Source organism: Globicephala melas, chromosome 20 (genome assembly GCF_963455315.2).
Source record: "Globicephala melas chromosome 20, mGloMel1.2, whole genome shotgun sequence".
Taxonomy (NCBI): Eukaryota; Metazoa; Chordata; class Mammalia; order Artiodactyla; family Delphinidae; genus Globicephala; species Globicephala melas.
Genome location: NC_083333.1, coordinates 49,555,372 through 49,577,391, shown reverse-complemented (window position 1 = coordinate 49,577,391; position 22,020 = coordinate 49,555,372). Strand labels below are relative to the sequence as shown.

At 38.0% G+C, this 22,020-nt stretch overlaps 1 protein-coding gene across 1 annotated transcript in view; it reads left to right on the top strand.

The window, feature by feature from the left end:
• Window positions 1-711: 711 nt before the first annotated feature.
• MED13 (mediator complex subunit 13) overlaps window positions 712-22,020 on the top strand; it is a 94,324-nt gene continuing 73,015 nt past the window's right edge. The window contains exons 1-3 of the mRNA XM_030881804.2: window positions 712-831; window positions 2,664-2,898; window positions 11,013-11,181. Of these exons, the coding sequence (XP_030737664.1) occupies window positions 766-831; window positions 2,664-2,898; window positions 11,013-11,181 (470 nt within the window). The 5' untranslated portion in view covers window positions 712-765. The remainder of the gene's footprint in view (window positions 832-2,663; window positions 2,899-11,012; window positions 11,182-22,020) is intronic.

Sequence of the window (22,020 nt, the reverse complement as noted above, 5' to 3'; positions counted from 1 at the left end):
ATGGGCGAGCAGAGAGGGCGAGCTGGTCCCTGTGGCCGCCATTAAAGCGAAGGGAAAACCCGTGAATTCGGATTAAAGGGGGAAAAACACCGCCCGCTGGGCCCACAAAATGGGGGAGTCTACGGCGTCCCGGAGGTGAGGCCGCAGGAGAGCGGACGCTGGTCCGGCTTGGCTCAGGGACGACACGAAGACACAGCCAGAGAATGGTCTGAGCCCGCAGACGCCGCCACCACCTCCGCCACAGAGGAGACTCTGGGCTTAAGGACATCGCCGCTGCCGGGCCGGGGGCCTCGGCTTCTCTCCCCGTTCTCGCCCTTCCCGCCCCTCTGCGGGCGCCTCTTTGCCCGGGAGAACCCTCCAGGGCTTGGGCTCTGCCCTCTCGGACTCGATTTTAATTATTTATTGTGTAATTTATTATTTTTTCTTGTGGCAGGGGCACACATCCCCTCTGTCCCCCAGAGAGGGACGAGCGTCCGCGGGCTCCGCGGCGGCCTCAGTCCGGCCGGCGGGGCGAGCGCGGCGCGGCCCTCCCGCCTCCGGCCCTCGGCCCCGGGCGGCTGGGTGCCGGCCGGGCGGCGGGGGCTGCTCGCGGCGGCGGGGGGGTGGGTGGAGAGGGCTGGCGGCCCGGCGGCCTCCTCTTCCACCGCCCCCCCCCAACCACCACCCCCCCGCCCTCCCCGGTGTCTGTGTTTCTCTCTCTGGTCGGAGGCGGCGGTAATGGCGGATGGTGGGTTGTGGCGCCGGCGGCGGCTGCTGTGAGGGACGATGAGTTCCTCCTTCGTGCCGAACGGGGCCAGCCTGGAAGATTGTCACTGTAACCTCTTCTGCCTGGTGAGTGACGGGCGGGGGCCGCGGCGAGTGGGCGGTGGGGGAGGGGCCGCGAGGTGCGCCCTTGGGCCGTGGGGGAGGGGGTCCGGGTCGGATCCAGATGCCCGAGTCCCCGGGCGAGGCCCAGCCGGAGCCGGCGCCGCGGCAAGCTCGGCACCAGCCCGGAGACGCGTTCCACCCCCGCCGTCCTGGGCTCCGTTTTAGGAGTGTCGGCCTTTTTTCTTGTTTCCGACTCCTTTTTCCTCACCGTAGTCTTGTCTTCAACTTGGGCTCCTTATCTGGCAGGACGCTAGCATTTCCCTCTGTGTTTCTTGCTTAACTGTTGCTTTTCTCCTTGTTGACCATGTACCCCCTCCTCCCACTTTCCACTGTCGCCCGTTCTCCCACTGCCTCACTCTGCTCATTTGGTTTCTCCCAGTAAACAGGACCCCGGAACTTAAGCACTCTTTTCGTTTTGCGTTTTTTCATATGAGTCAAACTGTAGGGGGCTAGTTTCTTCCTTGGGTGACTTCAGACTCTGTGTAAAAAAAAAGTAAATGCCATTTCATATGTTTTCTCTTTTAAACTCTGCAAAGAATTTGCGATTTTGACAGTTTCTGGCCGTCTTGCTTTTATTAGAACGTTATGTTTGTGTGAGAGTGGAGCGGGCTGATGGAGGAGGTTCTGTGGTTCTGTACTGAATGTTTTGATATTTGTCTGTTCTGCCTGCGTTTTTAGAATGTTTTGAGGAGGCTGCTCCTCCTTTTATTGAAAAGTCAGGGGAAGCTGGATGTAGGGAAGACAATTGTGTAGGTTGGCCCAGGTCTGGGAACATCCAATAAAGACTTTCAAAGTACCAACTGTTGCAAAATTCAGTCTTCAATTAGATAGTAGCTTAGCTTCATAAATGATTTAAAGTTTCGGTAACTTTCTTTTTTCGATTTCCCTGTCCTATGAGAAATATTAAGAGAGTGTGTGATAGGTAAGTGAATTGAGTGGGCGGAGCACAACTAGTTGGCAAGTGTAAACTGCCAGTCGTGTATCAGCAGTTTCATTTTTGGCACCTTAGGCTTTGCACCTTTAAGTTATATTAAAGAGTTATTGAATTTGCTCTGATGAATTACTTTCACAATGCTACGTAGAGCTCTTTAACGCCTTTCCCCCTTATAAAATGTTTTCTTGTACAATATCCATTAATCAGCATCTCTTCAGATGTAATAAGACAAACGGGTTTTACGTTTCTGTCTTCTTCACCTCAGTCTATTTTTGGTACTTTTAGGATCAGGTTCTTTGAAGATAAGACTAGCACAAATCTGATGGTTCTTTGTAAGCAGCTATTTGACTTTTCCTAAAAGGGATGTGTAAAGATTTAACAAGATTTTTTTCAAATGTAGTTCACATTTCATTAGAGCCATGACTTCTATAAACATGGAATGATGAATCTTTAAAAGTTAATTTTGGTATAAGTTTGACACCAAGAAACAAATGTAACCAGTTAGAGCAGAACTTAGGACAGAGAGTAAATGTTTACTCAGTGTGCAGCATTAAAGTACATGTTTATATTTAACATTGTTAAGTTTCTTTTATTTCTTCTTGGGACACATTTATTGACTTGCTATTCAGTGACATGTCAGCATTAATTTTTTAACTGTTTTTTTTTTCCTTTAAGTTTTGGTTGCTGAATCATCAGAATAAGCTTTTTTTTTTTTTTTTTTTTTTGGTCAGTCTGCTTTAATATCGTAAGCATATGTTGAAAAATTGTAATGTCTTAATGAAATAAGGGACTTTAATAGTGAGTACTTTTGATTTTGAATGAATACGCAGTGATAAAAAAAATCATGCTTTCTTTTCTTCAGGCTGACTTGACGGGAATTAAATGGAAAAGATATGTATGGCAAGGCCCAACTTCTGCCCCCATTCTGTTTCCGGTGACAGAGGAAGACCCCATTTTGAGCAGTTTTAGTCGCTGCCTTAAGGCAGACGTACTTGGTGTTTGGCGGCGAGATCAAAGACCTGGAAGAAGAGAATTGTGGATATTTTGGTGGGGCGAAGACCCCAATTTTGCTGACCTTATTCACCATGACCTGTCAGGTGAAAGCAACTTATTTCTAACTGACGATATAGCAATGTTGTATACTTTTCTTAAAAACATTTGTATTAAAAATTAAGATTTTTTTGGTGGAACATTGTTGAGTATGAAACCAGATAAAAATTCAGCTTCATGTTTTAGTTCACTGGGGTTATTTTACTTTACTTAAAATTATGCATATTATGGCAGGTTTTTTAAGCCTTGAATAACTTTATTCTTTTACCACCCAGCTTTCTCATGAATTTCTGGCAGACAGGGCCCAAGGAAGGCATGTTACGTTAATTAACTTAAGAAAAATGGAATTGGGGAGCATTTCCTAACAAAGTCATAAAATACTTTGGAAGCCAAGTGTAACTCATCTTTGAGTCAGTTCTGCCACTGCTGTCTTCTGTATGAATGTGTAAACAGTTGTAGAAGGATCTAGAAATGTTGTATTGTAACTTTCACGTGTTTTTTTCCCCAAGCATATAGTTACTTTATTATTTTTATTTGTGGCTGTTACATTATTAACATATGAATGCATATGTTAATTTTCTTATTCTTGGAAAGTGATACTTTTATTTTAGATACTGTTCCATCAAAGACTGTCTTTGATATGAAACAGTGCCAACTTGTTAGCTTTTACAGTGGGACATGGAATCATAATCTGAAAAGTTAGAGAAATAATCTTATGAGCAAATCAGTAAAATTAAAGTAAAATTAAATGTAAGTTGTTTTGATGTATATTAAAATATTATGTGGGTATTTTTTTTCGATGTTTTATGTTATGTGTTTAAATATGTTTTCTCCTGAAACTTCAGTTATATAAAAAAAATTCTTCTCTAGTTTAACTGTTTTTTAGCATATTTTCTTAAAAATGGTAATACCGACACCTTAAAATATTGATTTGAACATAATGAAAGTAATTTTGGAAGATTAGGCTTTACTTGTCAGATTTTGCTGAATGCCATTGAATACTAAGAGTTTATCAGAGTGAAAGCAATTGAAGTAGTAAAGAAAAATATATTAGTAGTTGTATGTAATCATATTTACTGTTCCAAGTCTGTCCTATACTGTTTTAAACAGGTGGTGTAGCCAATGGTATTTTTATAATGTTTTAGCTTTTTTTTTTAACTTGTCATTTACTTTAGAATGTTTTTACCTAAATCAGACATATCTTAGAGAATAATAAGGTCTTTGCTGATAGAGTATATTTGTCGCGCCCTTTTGTTTGCTCCAGGGACACCGTCTGCCTCCCTTTTGGGGTAATTAGTCTGCCTCTGTCTCTCTAGCTAACCCCTTTTTCATTTCTTCCCATCTGTGGCACTCTATCCCCTTCTTTTAAGCTCCCCTGAGAAGAGAGCAGCTGGACAGTAGGGGTGGCATCAGCTGCAGGAGGCAATCCTGAGTTCCAAGTGGAGGTGTAGTAGTGAGGAAAAGGGAACCGGAATGACCCAGGTGGTAACAGAAAGCTGGTTAATTTAGTTTCAGCCTGCTCTTCACAGGCAGTGTCCTTCTGTTTGCTTCAGCACCTACCAGATCTTGTGACTGAAATATTTGTGATTATGGTGATAATGGTGCCCCTCTTGTTGGTGAGGGAAGGAGGGAGGCATTCCTTTTTGCAGATTAGAATTCTCAGTTTTTCTTATTAACTCAGTAATAAAAGTACAGAGTTGCCTTTGCTTAACCCCGTTAATCTCCTTTGTGTCATCCATAGTGTATTTTTTAAAAGTAACTTTTTGTTTTAAAATATTTTTAGATTTACATAAAAGTTAGAGATAGTATAGAGAGTTCCTGAATAACAACCCTCACCTAATTTCTTTTATTGTTAACATCTTCCATCAAAATGTACATTTTTCACAGCTAATGAACCAGTATTGATACATTGGTATTACCTAAAATTGATAGTTTCTTTGGTTTTCTTTTATTGTTACCTAATGTCCTTTTTCTATCCTATGATCTTATCAAAGATACCATATTACGTTTAGTTGTCGTGTTTCCTTCAACTGTTCTAGACTGTGACAGTTTCTCAGACTTGCTTTATTTTTGATGATCTTGATAGTTCTGAAGAGTTCGGTCAGGTTCCATAGTGCCTTTTAAATTTCTGCCTGCCTCTTACATGTAGCACATGTTTGGGTCACCTTCCTTTCAAGATTTGCTGATATGTAGAAATAGAATGTAAACTGGTTTTATTGCTAATTGGTGAAAGTCTGTTACAGCAAACCAGATCTGATTTGATACATACTTTAACTCTCAGTTACCTGTTTTGTAGCAGTAGTCGTATTTAGTAATTTGCAAAGACTTGATGATTTTTGGGTCAGGATTTGTGCTAACTAGTACTGGCCTAACTGTTAACATTCCAGAAAGATAATTTGTTCATAATGTCCTTTGAATCCCAAAGCCAAACACTTTTTTTCTTTTACTTTTTACTCTGTTCCCTCTAAGAGAATGGATAGTTGGATCAGTATCCATATGTTTTGATAGAAAAAGAATTGGAGAACAGAACTCCTCTTTGATTACAACCTTTTAAATTTTAATTTTTTTTAAATAAATTTATTTTATTTTAATTTATTTTTGGCTGTGTTGGGTCTTTGTTGCTGCAGGCAGGCTTTCTCTAGTTGCGGTGAGCAGGGGCTACTCTTTATTGTGGTGGCTTCTCTTGTTGCGGAGCACGTGCTCCAGGGCGCAGGCTCAGTAGTTGTGGCTCACGGAGCAACAGGCTTAGTTGCTCCGCGGCATGTGGGACCCTCCCAGACCAGGGCTCGAACCTGTGTCCTCAGCACTGGCAGGTGGATTCTTAACCGCTGTGCCACCAGGGAAGCCTTAAATTTTAATTTTTTTAAATTTAAACTTTGTAGCAGTCCTCATTCAGTGGTTGTGTGATAGAGATGTAAATGTGGTGGTGGGAAAATTTTAGTTTAATTCCTCTGGTCAAAAGTCTTTATATTGGTTCTTTTAAGTGTACTGTTAGTTTGCTTCAGAGCAAAGTTGTTTCATTATTATTAGTGTGTTCTCAAAGGAGAAGAGTTTTGTGGGTATTTTTATTCTGTGCCTTACCCTTTTTTGAATTTTATTGCTGTCATCATTGGCTTTTAGTTTTTCCCTTGAAACAAAAATAAAAACAACTGCTCCCTCTCTGAGGTTTGCATCTTAAAAAGAAAATCATAGTAGCTAGAATGTGATAAGACTCTTTGAGAAAACTGATACCTTGAGAACTGAAAAAACAGAATCAGTCCGGGCTAAAAATATTTATTTTTCCTGGCTCCTGTGGTATATATATGGGATTTCAGCAACATGTCCAAATACTTTTCATTATAACAGAATTTCATTGTAAATAGTGTCAAACTAAACAGGCCGTTGTTTAGTCTTAGAATTTAATTTTGGATGCTTTTACTGAAGGATTTTTTTTTTTTAATTTATTTTTGGCTGCACTGGGTCTTTGTTGCTGTGCACGGGCTTTCTCTAGTTGCGGAGAGAGGGGGCTACTCTTCGTTGCTGTGCGTAGGCTTCTCATTGCGGTGGCTTCTCTTGTTGCTCTAGAGCACAGGCTCAGTAGTTGTGGCTCACGGGCTTTGTTGCTCTGCGGCATGTGGGATCTTCCCGGACCAGGGCTCGAACCCATGTCCCCTGCATTGGCAGGTGGATTCTTAACCACTGCGCCACCAGGGAAGCCCTGAAGGGTATTAATTACAGTGGAATTTAACCTTAAGTGGCAGCTTTAACAAGGTTGACAAATAGGTAAATAGCAGCCAAATATAGGAGTTTAGTGTCAGCCAAACTAAAAAATTGTTTTGTTCCCCAGGTAGCCGAAGAGAGTTAATTCATTTCTGTCTTCTGTTCCATAATTTACTTGTGACCCAACTTTTTATGTTTGCTAATCTCTAGGGACAACTTTGTTTGCCATGCTTTTTTGTGTACTATCAGTTTTGAGCAGGAAAGTGTGTCTTTTAAATCTTCAAATGAAAGGTAAGCATATTAGGCTTCTTTTAAACCAAAATTTTTCAGGTTTTGCCGATCAGTAATGCTGCCAGTTTAAGGCTGTCAGTAATATTTGTTGAATGAATAGCTTATGAATGGGCAATTGTTGTTCAAGACAGACACTGAGCTACACATTTAAACATTTCTCTTTATATACACAGTATTTTCTACAGTGATCATTTTTGGCCCATTTATTATTCATTAGTGCATGTTGCATTTTAATAGTTTGGCAGACTTACTTAGGAAAAGATTCCTTTTTTACTGGCTTACCGCCGTGGAGATATTTAAAGATGTCAGTTGTGAGAAAACTGAGTACAAGTGCTAGGTATATCAACTTTTTTTGTTTTTTTTCCCCCACTCATGGAAAATTATTCTGATGACCTGTCATATACTTTTGCATCACTATAATATGTATCCTCAGAAAAATTTTTTTTATGGAAATCAAATTTAGCATTTGAACTTATGCATTGTTTTCTTCAAATACTTTGTAAAATTTTTTCAAGTAATGACGATTAAGAGTTCTAATGCTAAGGGTAATGGAACAGTACTAAAAACACAGAATTGAAACTGTTTTCTCTGGGGATACAGATACAAGAGGAGGAAAACATTTATTTAAATATATTAAGCAGACTTTTTCCAGTAGGCTATGGTTGATTAAGTTCAAAAGAGCTAGGTAAAGATTTGCTATGTGTTCCTTCTCCCTCCCTTTTCTGTTACAATACTGGTGTTGAGATTCAAGGACTTATTTTAATTAATGTAAGAGGTGCATATCACTATGTCTTGGGTGGCTTAGTTGTACCATTTCACTCTTCTTTTTTTTTTTAATATTTATTGATTTATTTATTTGGCTGTGCTGGGTCTTAGTTGTGGCATGCGGGATCTTTAGTTGTGGCATGAGGGGATCTTTTATTCATTTTTAAATTTTATTTATTTTATTTTTGGCTGCGTTGGGTCTTCGCTGCTGCCCTCGAGCTTTCTCTAGTTGCAGCGAGCGGGGGCTACTCTTCGTTGCAGTACAAGGGCTTCTCACTGCGGTGGCTTCTCTTGTTGCGGAGCACAGGCCCTAGGCTTGTGGGCTTCAGTAGTTGCGGCTCGCAGGCTCTAGAGCGTAGGCTCATTAGTTGCTTAGTTGCTTCCCGATATGTGGGATCTTCCTAGACCAGGGATCAAACCCGTGTCCCCTGCATTGGCAGGCAGATTCTTAACCACTGCACCATCAGGGAAGCTCTGAGGGAATTGTTTAGTTGCAGCATGTGGGCTCCTTTAGTTGCGGCATGTGGGATCTAGTTTTAGTTCCCTGACCAGAGATCGAACCCGGGCCCCCTGCATTGGAGCGCGGAGGCTTAATCCCACCATTTCACTTTTTATATCTCTGAATACAACATGTAGAAGTACTTTTATTATGGTTATAATATCAAAATAGAAGCTTGGCTCAGTAGGCTTCTTGTTGCTAAGTGACACCCCCCCCCAAAAAAAAACCCTTCAAGCTTTTCACTGAATGTTATTAGGAATTATTATTTCCTCAGCAATGAAAAATGAAATTATGTTACTTTTGTGGTGGTTGCTTAGTTACCAACCATATAGGTGAAGATATACTCAAGATATTTGTTGGCCTTAGAAAATCCTAACAAGTGGTCTGTTTGTTTTATGCGTAACTCCCATTTAGTGTTAATGAGCATTGTGGGCATTTGAGGGTATAATGTAAAATGAGTAGTAAGTTCACCTGAGTTTCTCTAGACAAAAAAAATTTAGAGCAATGAGGGAGAAATGCTTGAATATTAATACTGGTTAATTTTCTAAACTATATTTATATTCTTAAACTATTTAAGTACAGGTTTAACTGAAATAGATTTTTAAAAATAAAACCATAAAATATTCAGAATTTTATGTGAAAATTTATATAAATTGTATTTATGTAATACAGTCGTATTACTTACTATTCTAAAGATTTTTTACTATTTTGGGGAAGAAGGCAAATTCAGTCTCAAGTTTTCAGTGAATAATTTTCTGATATTTGAAGTTTATAGTGACTGTACAACTTTGAAATGTAATGGTAAACTGTGTGTCTTGGTTCTTTGTTGGTTTAAAACTTAGAAGTAGTCAGAAAAAAGATTTTGGTAGGGGCTACTTACGTATGACAAATGTTACTCCATTGTGCTTCCTAGAAGGTAAGGATTTTTGAGGTAAAAGGCAATAAAAGTAAAAGTACACTAAATAGGTTATGAAGAAGTGAAGAATTCGGCATAATTCTCTTGGAATTAAGAATATGTGTACTTTTAGTAATCATAAATCACATAACTTTAGATAAATCTCTTAATGTTGTAGGTATTTAATTTTGAAATAATAGAACCTGATTAGGCTGAAAGCAGATTGCAAAAGATTCACTTTTTTTTCTCTCAGCAACTCACAAATATGCTTGTGACCTTCTAAATAAAGTGAAATCACTATGTGCCACTTCCCTTTTCTTCTAGCCTGTTTTCTTTAATAAAGTGAAACTTGTAAAATTTTGGCTTTAAATGGAAGTAGATAAGGATGTCTGTAATATAGTAGAATGTGAAGACCTTTCTCTGTTTATTATTAATGATTTACAAATTATTTCAACTCTCAAGTATTGTCATTTTCTAAAGCTTACCTCATTTTTTAAGAGCTTACCTTTTTTGAAAAAATACAATTAGTTTATTTGAAAGACTTCAACTATAATTTAGGAAACACTTTAAAGAGCAACATAAAATCAACATTAACCTTTGTAGTGGCATAAATTTCTAGTGCAGTTAAAGTCCACTGTCATGCTTTTGAGTTAATGTTTATTCTGCCCATTTGTTTTGTAAGTTATGAATATAAACCATGTGTCACTCTTAATATGTCTCTGCTTTTATTCAAAAGCATCTTAGTTTATTATTTTTCTATTGGAATGTTACATACATTTTTAGTGTTTAATTAAGAAAGATTATTTTTACTTAAATTGAAAGAAGACCCATATTTATAAAATGTTTATAAAGTTATAGAAGTTATAGAAGGATACTAAATTATATTTGAAATAGCAGTTTAAAATATTACAAAAGTTAAAATGCTGACGGTAGTAGCTATCATAGTAGGATTCCTTGGATACTTTGTTATAGGTATGAGATGGATAGAGAGTAAAAAGCTTTTTTTTCTGAACTACATCCATACTTATATCAAAATGACTGCATTTTTTTTTTTTCGCACGCGGTACGCGGGCCTCTCACTGTTGTGGCCTCTCCCATTGCTGAGCGCAGGCTCAGCGGCCATGGCTCACGGGCCTAGCCACTCCGCGGCATGTGGGATCTTCCTGCACCGGGGCACGAACCCACGTCCCCTGCCACGGCAGGCGGACTCTCAACCACTGCACCACCAGGGAAGCCCTGACTGCATTTTTTTTGTTCTTGTTGTTTTTGTTTTGGTAACTTCACTTGGGTGGTTAATAGATTTGCTGGAAAAATTGAGGCTGTATAGTTAGTGAAGATTGCTATAACTTTATATCAGATGTGCCATTTAAAATTTGTCTTTGAATTTTTAAGTTTCTCCCCCCAAGTAGAGAATCCTATACTGAATAGTAAACATGGGAATCATTAGGTTGTAATGAGACCTAAGGTGGCTGATAATGCACTGCTTGTTGGGCTCTTTGCCAAAAGCTTCCTTTTTATCCATCACTTATTTTTATAGTTGAGTCATGGATTAGAATGCTGATGGACATAAAATATTTTGAGTTTAATTATTAACTGTCTAGTTTTTTTGGCAAGGTCCGTTTTGTAAAGTAACTAACAAGTGAGCCAGCTTAGAAATTGGCATCTTAGGTGTAGAATGTGTATTATTTCCCTTGGTTATACAAATGTCCTTTACATTTATACAGAAACCAAATCAGTCTGTTTGCAGTATATTGTTGCCTTTTTATATGGTGGAAAAATAATTTTCTGGTAATTTAATAGAATACATGGCACTTTGGCCTTTTATTCTCTATGGAGTAGCTTTGAAACCTGATATTTTAATGTCTAGAGAGATACCGAAGTGATTGTAGCTCACTATTCTGAGGTGAAGTAGGGTTTATGAATTTAGGGGTTAAACTATCACACTTTTTACTTAGCTCTAAGTAGATATAGTGCCACAGTGTTACCTTTTGTTTCTTTCATTTCTTTTATAGAAGAGGAAGATGGAGTGTGGGAGAATGGACTTTCCTATGAATGCCGTACTTTGCTTTTCAAAGCAGTTCATAATCTGTTGGAACGGTGTTTAATGAACCGGAACTTTGTACGTATTGGCAAGTGGTTTGTAAAGCCTTATGAAAAAGATGAAAAACCTATAAATAAAAGGTAAGCTATCTTATTTAAACTCTTACTTGATATTTCTTTAGGCTTGTTAATTTTAATGACTTTATAGAAAATGTGTGATAAATTAATATCTTGCAGACATTCAGGAGGTTAAGTTTGGCAAAGTACTATAAGTATTTAGTTTTCTTGGACCCCTTCATTCTTTTACACATTTGAATAATTTTCTTGCAGTGAGGTTAGGCTGTGTGTCAATGCAGTGGCCTAAGTTTTGTTCTGGGATGGTAGAAAAAATGTGGGATGAAAAGCAGAGACTTATGCATTGAAGTATACTTTTTTTTTTTTTTTTTTTGGCGGTACGCGGGCCTCTCACTGTTGTGGCCTCTCCCGTTGCGGAGCACAGGCTCCGGACGCACAGGCTCAGCGGCCATGGCTCACGGGCCCAGCCGCTCCGCGGCATGTGGGATCTTCCCAGACCGGGGCACAAACCCATGTCCCCTGCATCGGCAGGCAGACTCTCAACCACGGCGCCACCAGGGAAGCCCTGAAGTATACTTCTTTAGTACTAGTGGAAATACAGTCATGGTACTCTGTTAAAATTAAGCAGTATTAATATTTGTTCTTAGATGGTGATCTGTAGTCATGTTTTGGGTTGAGGTAATCCTTCTCATTCTCAAGCCTCTGTTTTTGCTCTAATTAAAGTAATTTAAATCTGTAATTTTCTATATAAGACATGTTTACTTTTGGGGTGTTTTTCAATTTTCTTCAACTTTGAATTAGGCAAATTTAGGACACTTAATTTGTAGGATAATTACAGATGCACAGAAGACTTTAAGACCTGTAGTCGTAAAAGCTTTAGGTTACTACAGTTCTCTGATTTAAATAATATAAGGCACGATCTGTTAGATGATTTAGTCCCAAGCAGTTGTTGAATTAGTGAGACTTGAAGAGAGATGAAACAGTGGTGAGTAAGATGGGATGTGGGAAAAAGAGAAAATGAAGGAAATTTTAGTTTTCCCTAAATGATGTGAGGATATGAAGTATTGGTTGTGACTGTAATCATTGTTGAGATGTCATTTTTTTACATCACGTGCACATCTATTTTCATGCGCACCTGAAATTTTTTCAGACTTCTCTTATTAGTTTCAGTGAAATGGATGACCAGGTAAGCCTGGAGAAATCAAGACTCTTTTCATTTTTTTCTCTCTGAAAATTAAAATAAGCCTTTATTGTCAACAGAATAATTAATCGTACAAGTTAGGAGTGCATTCAGTTGCAAATGACAGAAAACCTAACTACCTGGCTTATGTAGGAATTGAATTTTCTCAATAGCAAGGAGTCTGCAGGTAGATAATCTGTTCAATAACGTCATCAAAAACTAAGGTTCCCTCGAGTTTTCTGCTCTTTCATCTTTAGCCTTTGGGTTTTATCGTCATGGCCCCAGTAAGTGTTGCATCTCCAAACCTCACTCACAGTGGATTCCAGGCAGGAAGAGGAAGGGAGAGAGGAAGTGAGAAGTGATGACCCTTGGATCAGAAAGTAGATTCTTTTCTGGAAACTTTAGCTGACGTTTAATTGGCTGTACTACTGAGAGAAATATTTTTTTATATGGGAACATTGCCACTCTGAGCAAAATAAGGCTCTGATTAGTAAGAAATGGAGAATAGATACTAGGTAGGCAGTTAATTAGAGGAAGGGGAATAAGTATCACGTAGGCAATTAGCATTGTTCACTGTATATATTTATATAGTTTTAAGAAGTCAAGCTGATTACCAAGATTTAAAATGAAATGCTATAATCCTGAGCCCAACTACTAGATGTGCTCCTCAGAGGCAGTCCCTTTTAATTCTTTTAACTGTCTTTTAATTTATGTATTTAAAAACTTATAAGCAAATACTGTGCTGATTCCTGAGTTTTCTGTTATTTCAGTTATTCAGGATTTAATCTATTGACTTTCTATTAATGGTTTAGCTATCTAACTACCCCAGATGCTTAGACATCGGCATACCTATATACTCTGTTCCCTCTTCCCTTCTCTTTTTTCCCAATATAGTTATGAGATTTGGTAAAAACAATACCTATTGTTTCTATTACTATAATTTTATAAATATTATTTTCAGTGAGCCATTTGGTATATTAAGATTACATTCCATTTCCTCTCTATAATTTTGTTTTCCCCAGTGTTAATGATTATCTCTTTTTTCACTTAATTATCTATGCCAGGGGCTGGTAAACTACTACCCCACAGGGCAAATATAGCCTGCCACCTGTTTCTGTAAATAAAATTTTTATTGTAACACAGCCCTGTTCCTTCATTTGGATTATTTTATGCCTGCTTTCACACTACAGCAGAATTGAATAGTTGTGACAAGAGACAGATGACTCCACAAAGCCTAAAATATTTAGCCTAAAATATTTCTCTGGCTCTTTACAGATAAAGTTTGCTGAACCCTGATCTATGTACTTATTGGTAATTTGCCCCTAGGCTATGTACCAGAAGTATAAAGTCCAGTTTGGACTTCTTGTTCTATAAGGCCTGTTTCACAGCAGTCATCTTGGGAATTCTCGTCGCCTTTTGGTCTGTGTTGGATCCCTTATTTTCTGGATCTCATGTTTTCTTTTTTTGTCTTACTGTTTTGGTAGTGCCCATCTACCTGTAGTTTCCTGAAGTACATAAGAAGTAATATTTTTGAGCTCCTGAATGTCTGAATTACCTCCTTTTCTACTCTTAAGACTTTTGGGCACTAAAATGCTGACTGGAAGTCCTGTGTATGTGAATAGCTCTGAAGTTGCAGGCTTTAGTATGGTGATTGGTCAGGAACCTGGCCATTTTTATTTAGAACTCTGTTGTTATTATAGTAACCACCAGCCAGTTGTAGCTATTTAAATTTCAATTAATTGAAAAAATAAAAATTCAGTTCCTCAGTTGGGCAGACCGCATTTCAAATGCTCTTATGACGGCTGGCTATTGTATTGGGTAGTGTAGGTAGAGAATATTTCTATCATTGCAGAAAGTTCTTTTGGATGGTATTGCTTCCACCAGAGCCTTTACACTTATAATTAAAATAATACCTTAGGAGCATCACTAAAGAAGTCAGTCAAGGTTTTTTTGTTTTATTTTTGGCAGTAAATGAAAGACTATACTTTAAATTTTACCATAAAGCTATGTTTATCTTCTGCCACACCTGTGGCTTTTACACAGTCTCTTTATCTCCATTTTCATTAAATATAAGCACCACAAGATTTAAGGTGGCATATTAGTAGCCATTTTATATAGCTTTAGGATGTCCTTTGGTTGGGTTCCTCAATACCTCTGAAAACCTGAACTTCTAGGGAAGCTAAGAGCTATCACTGTTATGTTTTCTAAGGACTCATTTCCTTCCTTCTTGTCTTCTAAGGTAGCACTGTCTAATAGAAGTATAATGTGAGTCGAAATATAATGTGAGTCGCATATGTGGTGTTTTTTTTTTTTTTTTTTTTTTGCGGTACGCGGGCCTCTCACTGCTGTGGCCTCTCCCGTTGCGGAGCACAGGCTCCAGACACGCAGGCTCAGCAGCCATGGCTCACGGGCCTAGCCGCTCTGCGGCATATGGGATCTTCCCAGACCGGGTAATGAACCCATGTCCCCTGCATCGGCAGGCGGACTCTCAACCACTGCGCCACCAGGGAAGCCCGCATATGTGTTTTTAAATCTGGTAGTAGGCACATTAAAGAAAGTTTTTAAAAAAGTGAAATTAATTTTAATATATTTAATCTAATATATCTATTTCAGCATGTAATTACATATAAAGATGATATGAGCGAGGTATTTTCTTTTTTTTCTTTTCTTTTTTAACTAAGTCTTTGAAATCTAATATGCATTCTGTACTTAGAGTACACCTCGGCGTTGTCTGGTCACATTTACAAGTGCTGAATAGTCATTTGTATATTGGTTTGCATTAACAGCGCAGTTCTAGGGCTTGAAGCCCAGCCGGGCTTGGTAGTGCTTATTGGTAAAAGATCTCTTCTGTCTGGCTTATGAACCCTCTTGGAATTGTATGGTAAATTGTGACTGTACTCTAGCATCTCAAAGGTAGGGGAAACTTCCATCTTATGTCAAGGTATCCACTGTTTGCCAAGTTGGGCATAGTTACTGTCTTGTTTTTCCTCCTTTTAGCCTGTCTGTGCTAGTCTATTATTAATGTCTGTCATCAAGATTATTATGCATCCTATTTCTGAAGTCTTAAGTGATGATATATAATAGTACTTATGACCCATGAAATTTCTCTGTGATGCTTGAGTCATTAGGATTTGCATGGTCAGTTTTCCACATTCTCATGCTTTCCAGAAACATTAATGAGAAAAAAAATGAAGTGCTAAGAAAGACTTTTTTCCCTCCCCATTAAGCTTTTCTTACTATCATTTCTTACTATGATTCTTAGCGATTCATACAAATCTGTCTTTTTCAACTGTTGGTTTTAGATATGAACCATAATAGAGAAATTTTTTTTCTGAAGGGGAGAAGGGAATGAGCACAACTGGCCAAGCAGTGTTTGAAATCAGGGCTTAATATGTATTAAATCAATTCTCAAAACAGACCTATTACTCCAGTTTTACAGTTGATAAATCTGAAGCATAGGGAGGTTAAGGAACTTGTCCAAGGTCATATTTCTTGCAGGTATTAGAGCTGGATTATAGGGCATGAAAAATATGAGACAGATTGTGGACCCTGTGGACCACTATATCTCCTGTACCTACATCTTTTTAAAGTTATTGGAAATAGTAAAACAGAAGACTTAAAAATTTAAAATATTAGGGAGATACGGTATTTCCTGAACACTTGAAGTTGTAAAACAGAATAATATGTCATTGCTTTCTAAGTATTCTTTACCGTATGATGTAAGTATTGTGTTCACTGAGTGAGCAGAAGTATGTACAAAATCACAGATAAGGTGTTTTATTCTGGATTTTAATATAGATCTTTTGTTCATTGAGATATGGCAAGGATACCTGATATTGAAATTACACTTATAAATTCAAGAAATTTAAAAAGTGACTGAGGGGTCTTCCCTCATGGTGCAGTGGTTGAGAATCTGCCTGCCAATTCAGGGGACACGGGTTTCATCCCTGGTCCGGGAAAATCCCACATGCCGCAGAGCCACTAAGCCCGTGCGTCACAACTACTGAGCCTGTGCTCTAGAGCCCGCGAGCCATAACTACTGAGCCTTCATGCTGCAACGAGTTAAGCCCATGTGACTAGAGCCTGTGCTCCACAGCAAGAGAAGCCACCACAGTGAGAAGCCAGCGCACTACAACAAAGAGTAGCCCCCACTCACTGCAACTAGAGAAAGCCCCGCGTGCAGCAACGAAGACCCAATGCAGCCAAAAATAAATAAATATATATATTAAAAAAAAAAGAACTTTAAAAAAAAATTACTCTGAGGGCTACAGAAATACAGATTAATGCAGTGGTCCCCAAACTTGTCCGGATGTGGAATCACCTTGAGAGATTAAAAAAATAACCTGTGTATTAACCTGGGAGTGTGGTCTGGGCTTTGGAATTTTTAAAAGATCTCTGTGTGATTCTAATGAAAGACAGGTTTGAAAACTATTGAATTGATGGAATAAAAATCTAGGAATTAGAATGACTAGGATTTTTTGGGGGGGGGGGATGTTAATTATTTCAAATAATAAAATGGATGATTGTGAAAGAGTTGTGCATAATTTTTAAAGTATCACCATAACGTGTTGCTATTAGATAACACAACATAAATAGAAATATAGGACCAATTACATAAATTTTATCAATCCAATGATAGAATAGGATTCTTTTTTTTTCATTGTGGTAAAATATACATAACAAAGTTTACCATTTTAGCCATTTTTCAAGTGTATGGTTCCGTGGCATTAAGTATATTCACATTGTTGTGCAGCCATCACATTATCTATCTCCAGAACTTTTTCATCATCCTAAACTGAAGATCTGCCCATTAAATGATAACTGAACTTTTTCATCATCCTAAACTGAGAATCTGCCCATTAAATGATAACTCCCTGTTTTCTCCCCCTCCCAGCCCCTGGTAACCACCATTTTGCTTTCTGTCTCTATGAATTTGACCGTTCTAAGTACCTTACACAAGTGGAATCATATAGTATTTGTCTTTTTGTGTCTGGCTTATTTCACTTAGCATAATGTCCTCAAGGTTCTCATCTAGGTTGCAGCATGCATTTTCATTTCTTTTTAAGGCTGAATAATTTTCCGTTGTATTTTTATACCACATCTTGTTTATCCATTCACCTGGCATCTGACATTTGGGTTGTTTCCACTTTTTGTCTATTGTGAATAACACTGCTGTAGATAGTGTACAAATATCTGCTTTCAGTTCTTTTGGGAATATACATAGAAGTGGAATTGCGAGATCATACAGTAGTTCTATTTTTATTTATTTTTTGAGGAATCGCTGAAGTCTTTTCCACATTGGCTGTACCGTTTTATATTCCTACGAGCAGTGCAGGAGGATTCCAATTTCTCCACATCCTCACCAACACTTCCTTTCTTTTTAAAAAAGTAGTAGCTATCCTTAGGGGTGTGAAGGGGTTATCTCATTGTCGTTTTGATTTGCATTTTCTAAATGATTAATGATGTTGAGCATCTTTTCACATGTTCGGTGGCTATTTATGTATCTTTGGAGAAATGTCTCTTCAAGTCTTTTATCCATTTTTAATTGGTTGTTAGGATGACTAGAATTTTAAGTCAACATTCCCTTTAACTAGGTTTATGATTTTAAGACAAGTCACTTAACTTCATTGTGCCTTGAATTCCCTACTAGCAAAATGGGATGTCATCTTTCTGTAACTACCTAACAGAAGTGCTAAAAATAGATTAGATATAGTACCTCCTAAAGCAGTATAGATAACTGTTATATTATTAGAACAGCTAACTTTATTAGCATATTTTCATTTTCTGTCTTAGAATAAAGAATCTTTTGCTTAATTTCAGTACTTAAGGAACATTTTTCTACAATAGAAGATTATCTGTTGAGGTTTCATCTGTAAAATTCTGCCTCACTCATGCCTTTTTGTTTTGGTTATTATAGTAAAAGCTCCTGGAGAGCAGTTTTACTGTATACAGTACTTTATAGTAGCCTAACGGTACCTTGGAGTCTCATTGTAGTTGCACATATTTGTTTTAACTCCACTTTTCTAAGTGCTAAGTACCAAAAATTAGGTGATGTTATGAAATGATCTCTCTCCTTGAAAGACAAGACATTGTGAATTTAGTATGGCAGTATTATCTAACATTCGCTTTGGCCTATAATATTTTCTGACTAGATTACCTTTAATATAGACATACTTTGGAGGTATTGCAGGTTCTTTTCCAGACTACCACAGTACAGCACATATAATAAATCGAGTCACAACAATTTATTTGGTTTCCAATGCATTTAAAAGTTATGTTTACACTAACTGTAGTCTATTAAGTGTGCAGTAGCATTATGTCTAAAAAAACAGTGTATATAGCTTAATTAAAAATACTTTATTTAAAAAATACTAACCATCATCTGAACTTTCAGCAAGTCGTAATTTTTTTGCAGTAGTAACATCAGAGATCACTTACCACAGATCACCGTAACGAGTATAATAATGAAAAAGTTGGAAATGTGAGAATTACCAAAATGTGACACAGAAATATGAAGTGAACATTATGCTTGAAAAAATGGTGCTGACAGACTTGCTCGATGCAGGGTTATCATACACCTTCAGTTTGTAAAGCACTCAATTATCTGTGAAGTACAATAAAGCAAGGTATACCTCTGTAAGAATTTCAGAAATTTTATCCCATATTTAGAATGTTTAGTTTTTTCCTCCTATATCATGCACAAACTTGGCTTATTTTCAACCATTTTATAACTAGATCAGACTGTATTGGAAACATATGCTAGCAGTATAGGAGGTGATGTTTTTTTTAAAATAGGTAACTGAAAGTGAGAGCTTGCTGTTAAGTAGGGCAGTGCAGATAAATAGTGGGAGCAGAGAGATGATTCTCTTTTAGTATTTTATGTATGAAATGAAACAGTTGAAAGCTGTATTTTTTTTTTAGACTTTTTTTTGATGTGGACCTTTTTTTTTTAAAATAAATTTATTTATTTGTCTGCTTTGGGTCTTCGTTGCTGTGTGCGGGCTTTCTCTAGTTGCGGCAAGCAGGGGCTACTTTTTGTCGTGGTGTGCAGACTTCTTGTTGCGGTGGCTTCTCTTTATTGCGGAGCACAGTCTCTAGGCATGCGGGCTGCAGTAGTTGTGGCACGCGGGCTCAGCAGTTGTGGCTTGCGGGCTCTAGAGCGCAGGCTCAGTAGTTGTGTGGCACACGGGCTTAGTTGCTCCGCGGCATGTGGGATCTTCCTGGGCCAGGGCTCGAACATGCGTCCCCTCCCTCAGGCGAATTCTTAACCACTGCGCCACCAGGGAAGTCAGATGTGGACCATTTTTAAAGTCTTTATCGAATTTGTTATAATATATTTTTTTTTATGTTTTGGTTTTTTGGCCATGAGGCATGTGGGATCTTAGCTCCCTGACCAGGGATTGAACCCACACCCCCTGCACTGGAAGGCAAAGTCTTAACCACTGGACCCCCAGGGAAGTCCCGAAAGCTGTATTTTTAAGAACTCTAGTTCACTAATTAAGTATGAGGATATAAAGTTCAGGTCTCCTAGCCTCTTTGTCTTTAAGGATAAAGAACATGAGACTGTTTTAGGTTGTTGCATAAACTTACAGATGTTCTTGGAAGTATTTGCAATTTAGATTTGGGAATTTGCTGTTGAGTTACTGAGTAAGCACACAGCAGTCATAATCATTTGTATAGAGAGCATACTTACTTGATCCCTAAAACTAATCAAATTACAATTTCTCTGTGTTTCGATTATTATTGCTTGAGTCATTTCCTTAATAAATGTTTTCCTTGACATAAAGTATTTTTAGTAATTTCCCTTTATACTCTTAAATTTTGCCCCACCAAGAAATTTGTCTTTTAATGTTACCTGAAAAATATGTAAAAAGCTTGTAATGTTAAAAAATATATATTCGTTCTAACCAGTTTAATATGAAATTTTCTTAACTTTTTTAGCGTGTTGTGTTTTTGTTTTTGTTTTGCGGTATGCGGGCCTCCCACTGCTGTGACCTCTCCCACTGCAGAGCACAGGCTCTGGATGCGCAGGCCCAGTGGCCATGGCTCATGGGCTCAGCCGCTCCGCGGCATGTGGGATCCTCCCAGACCGGGGCACGAACCCGCGGACCCTCAACCACTGCGCCACCAGGGAAGCCCTAGCGTGTTGTCTTTTAAATTCTCATATCCTTTTTTGCTGTTTAGAGAGAGATGCTTTGAAAATTGATTTCTGCCTGTTTTATGTCAATACACATAATGGGCATTTCCCTCTCAAAAGTTAAACACTAGTGTTTGCTAAGATAAAAATACTATCTAGAAATTGTTATGTATTTATACATTCTGTAACTCAACCTTAACAGTTACAGAAGAATTCTATCAGAAGACACTCGAAAGAAAAGCACAAATATCGCTTCATAGGCATTCCCACATTTAGTAATGAGATTAGTTGCATATATGTTTGTTTACTTTAGGTGCATTCTTTGAGGAAAATAAATGTATGAGACTTATGAGTAATTTTTAAAAATTCTAATGTTTCAACTGGTATCAAGAGTAATGTTTGGTATTAACAAAAGGTACGAGAGTCACACTCTTGATTTAGTGTTTTTCTTGAGCTGTGTTATAACATAGGCCACACCATCGCTTTGTTGAGAAACTTTTTTTTTTCCAGCCCTACAGTTTTTGGGCTGTTTATATTTCCTTAAATTATGGTTGCAAACCAGCAAGTTGTTTTCTGAGTTCTTCTCTTTCTTTTAGTGTAACTAGTAACAGTCAAACTACATTTTCACTTGATGTGTTCCCCCAATTCTGTAAGTTCATTTAGGTATGTTTTCTGCGTTCCAGATTATTTCAGGCAACAGTTTTATGAAGTATTTATCCATTACGTAACATGGGTTACCATTTTCCTCACTGTTTTATATTCCTTGCTACCAGTCCTCTGATTGCAAAACTAATGCCACATATTTAGGTTTTTGTCATGGTAGTCCCTCACCTTTGGTGCCAGTTTCTGTATCAGCTATTGCTGTGTAACAAACTACCCCAAAACATAGGGGTTTAAAACCACAGTTATGTATTCTCACTAATGTACCTACAGGTTAGCCAGGGGTTAGCCAATCTAGTCACACTATAAACCATAGTGTGGGTAGAAGTGTATTCTGTATGATTCTCATCCTATTTAGACCAGTGAGCCAGTCAAGGCATGTTCTTATGGCAATTAAAGAAGCACCAGAGGGCAAGCTAAATTGCATAAGCATATTTCAAGCTTCTGCTTGGCCAAAGCAAGTCACAAAGTGAACCTAAGTCAAAGGCTGGGGAAGTATATTTCACTTCTGATAAGAGGGACTACAAAGTCTGGATAAAGGGAGGGATGAACAAAACATGACGAAGCTACAGTAATCAAAACAGTGTGGTACTGTCATAAAGACAGACATGTAAACCAGTGGAAGAGAATAGAAAGTTCAGAAGTAAATTCTTGTGTACGTATTCAAATAATCTTGACAAGGGTGCCAGGACCACTCAATGGGGAAAGGATATTCTCTTCAACAAATGGTATTGGGAAAACAGGGTATCCACATGTAAAAGAAAGAAGTTGGACCCTTATATACAAAAAATAACTTAAAATGGATTAAAAACGTAAGACCTATAACTATAAAACTGCTAGGAAAAAACATAGTGGAAAAGCTTCATGTCACTGGATTTGGCAATGATTTTGTGGTTATGACACCAAAAACATAGGCAGCAGAAGCAAA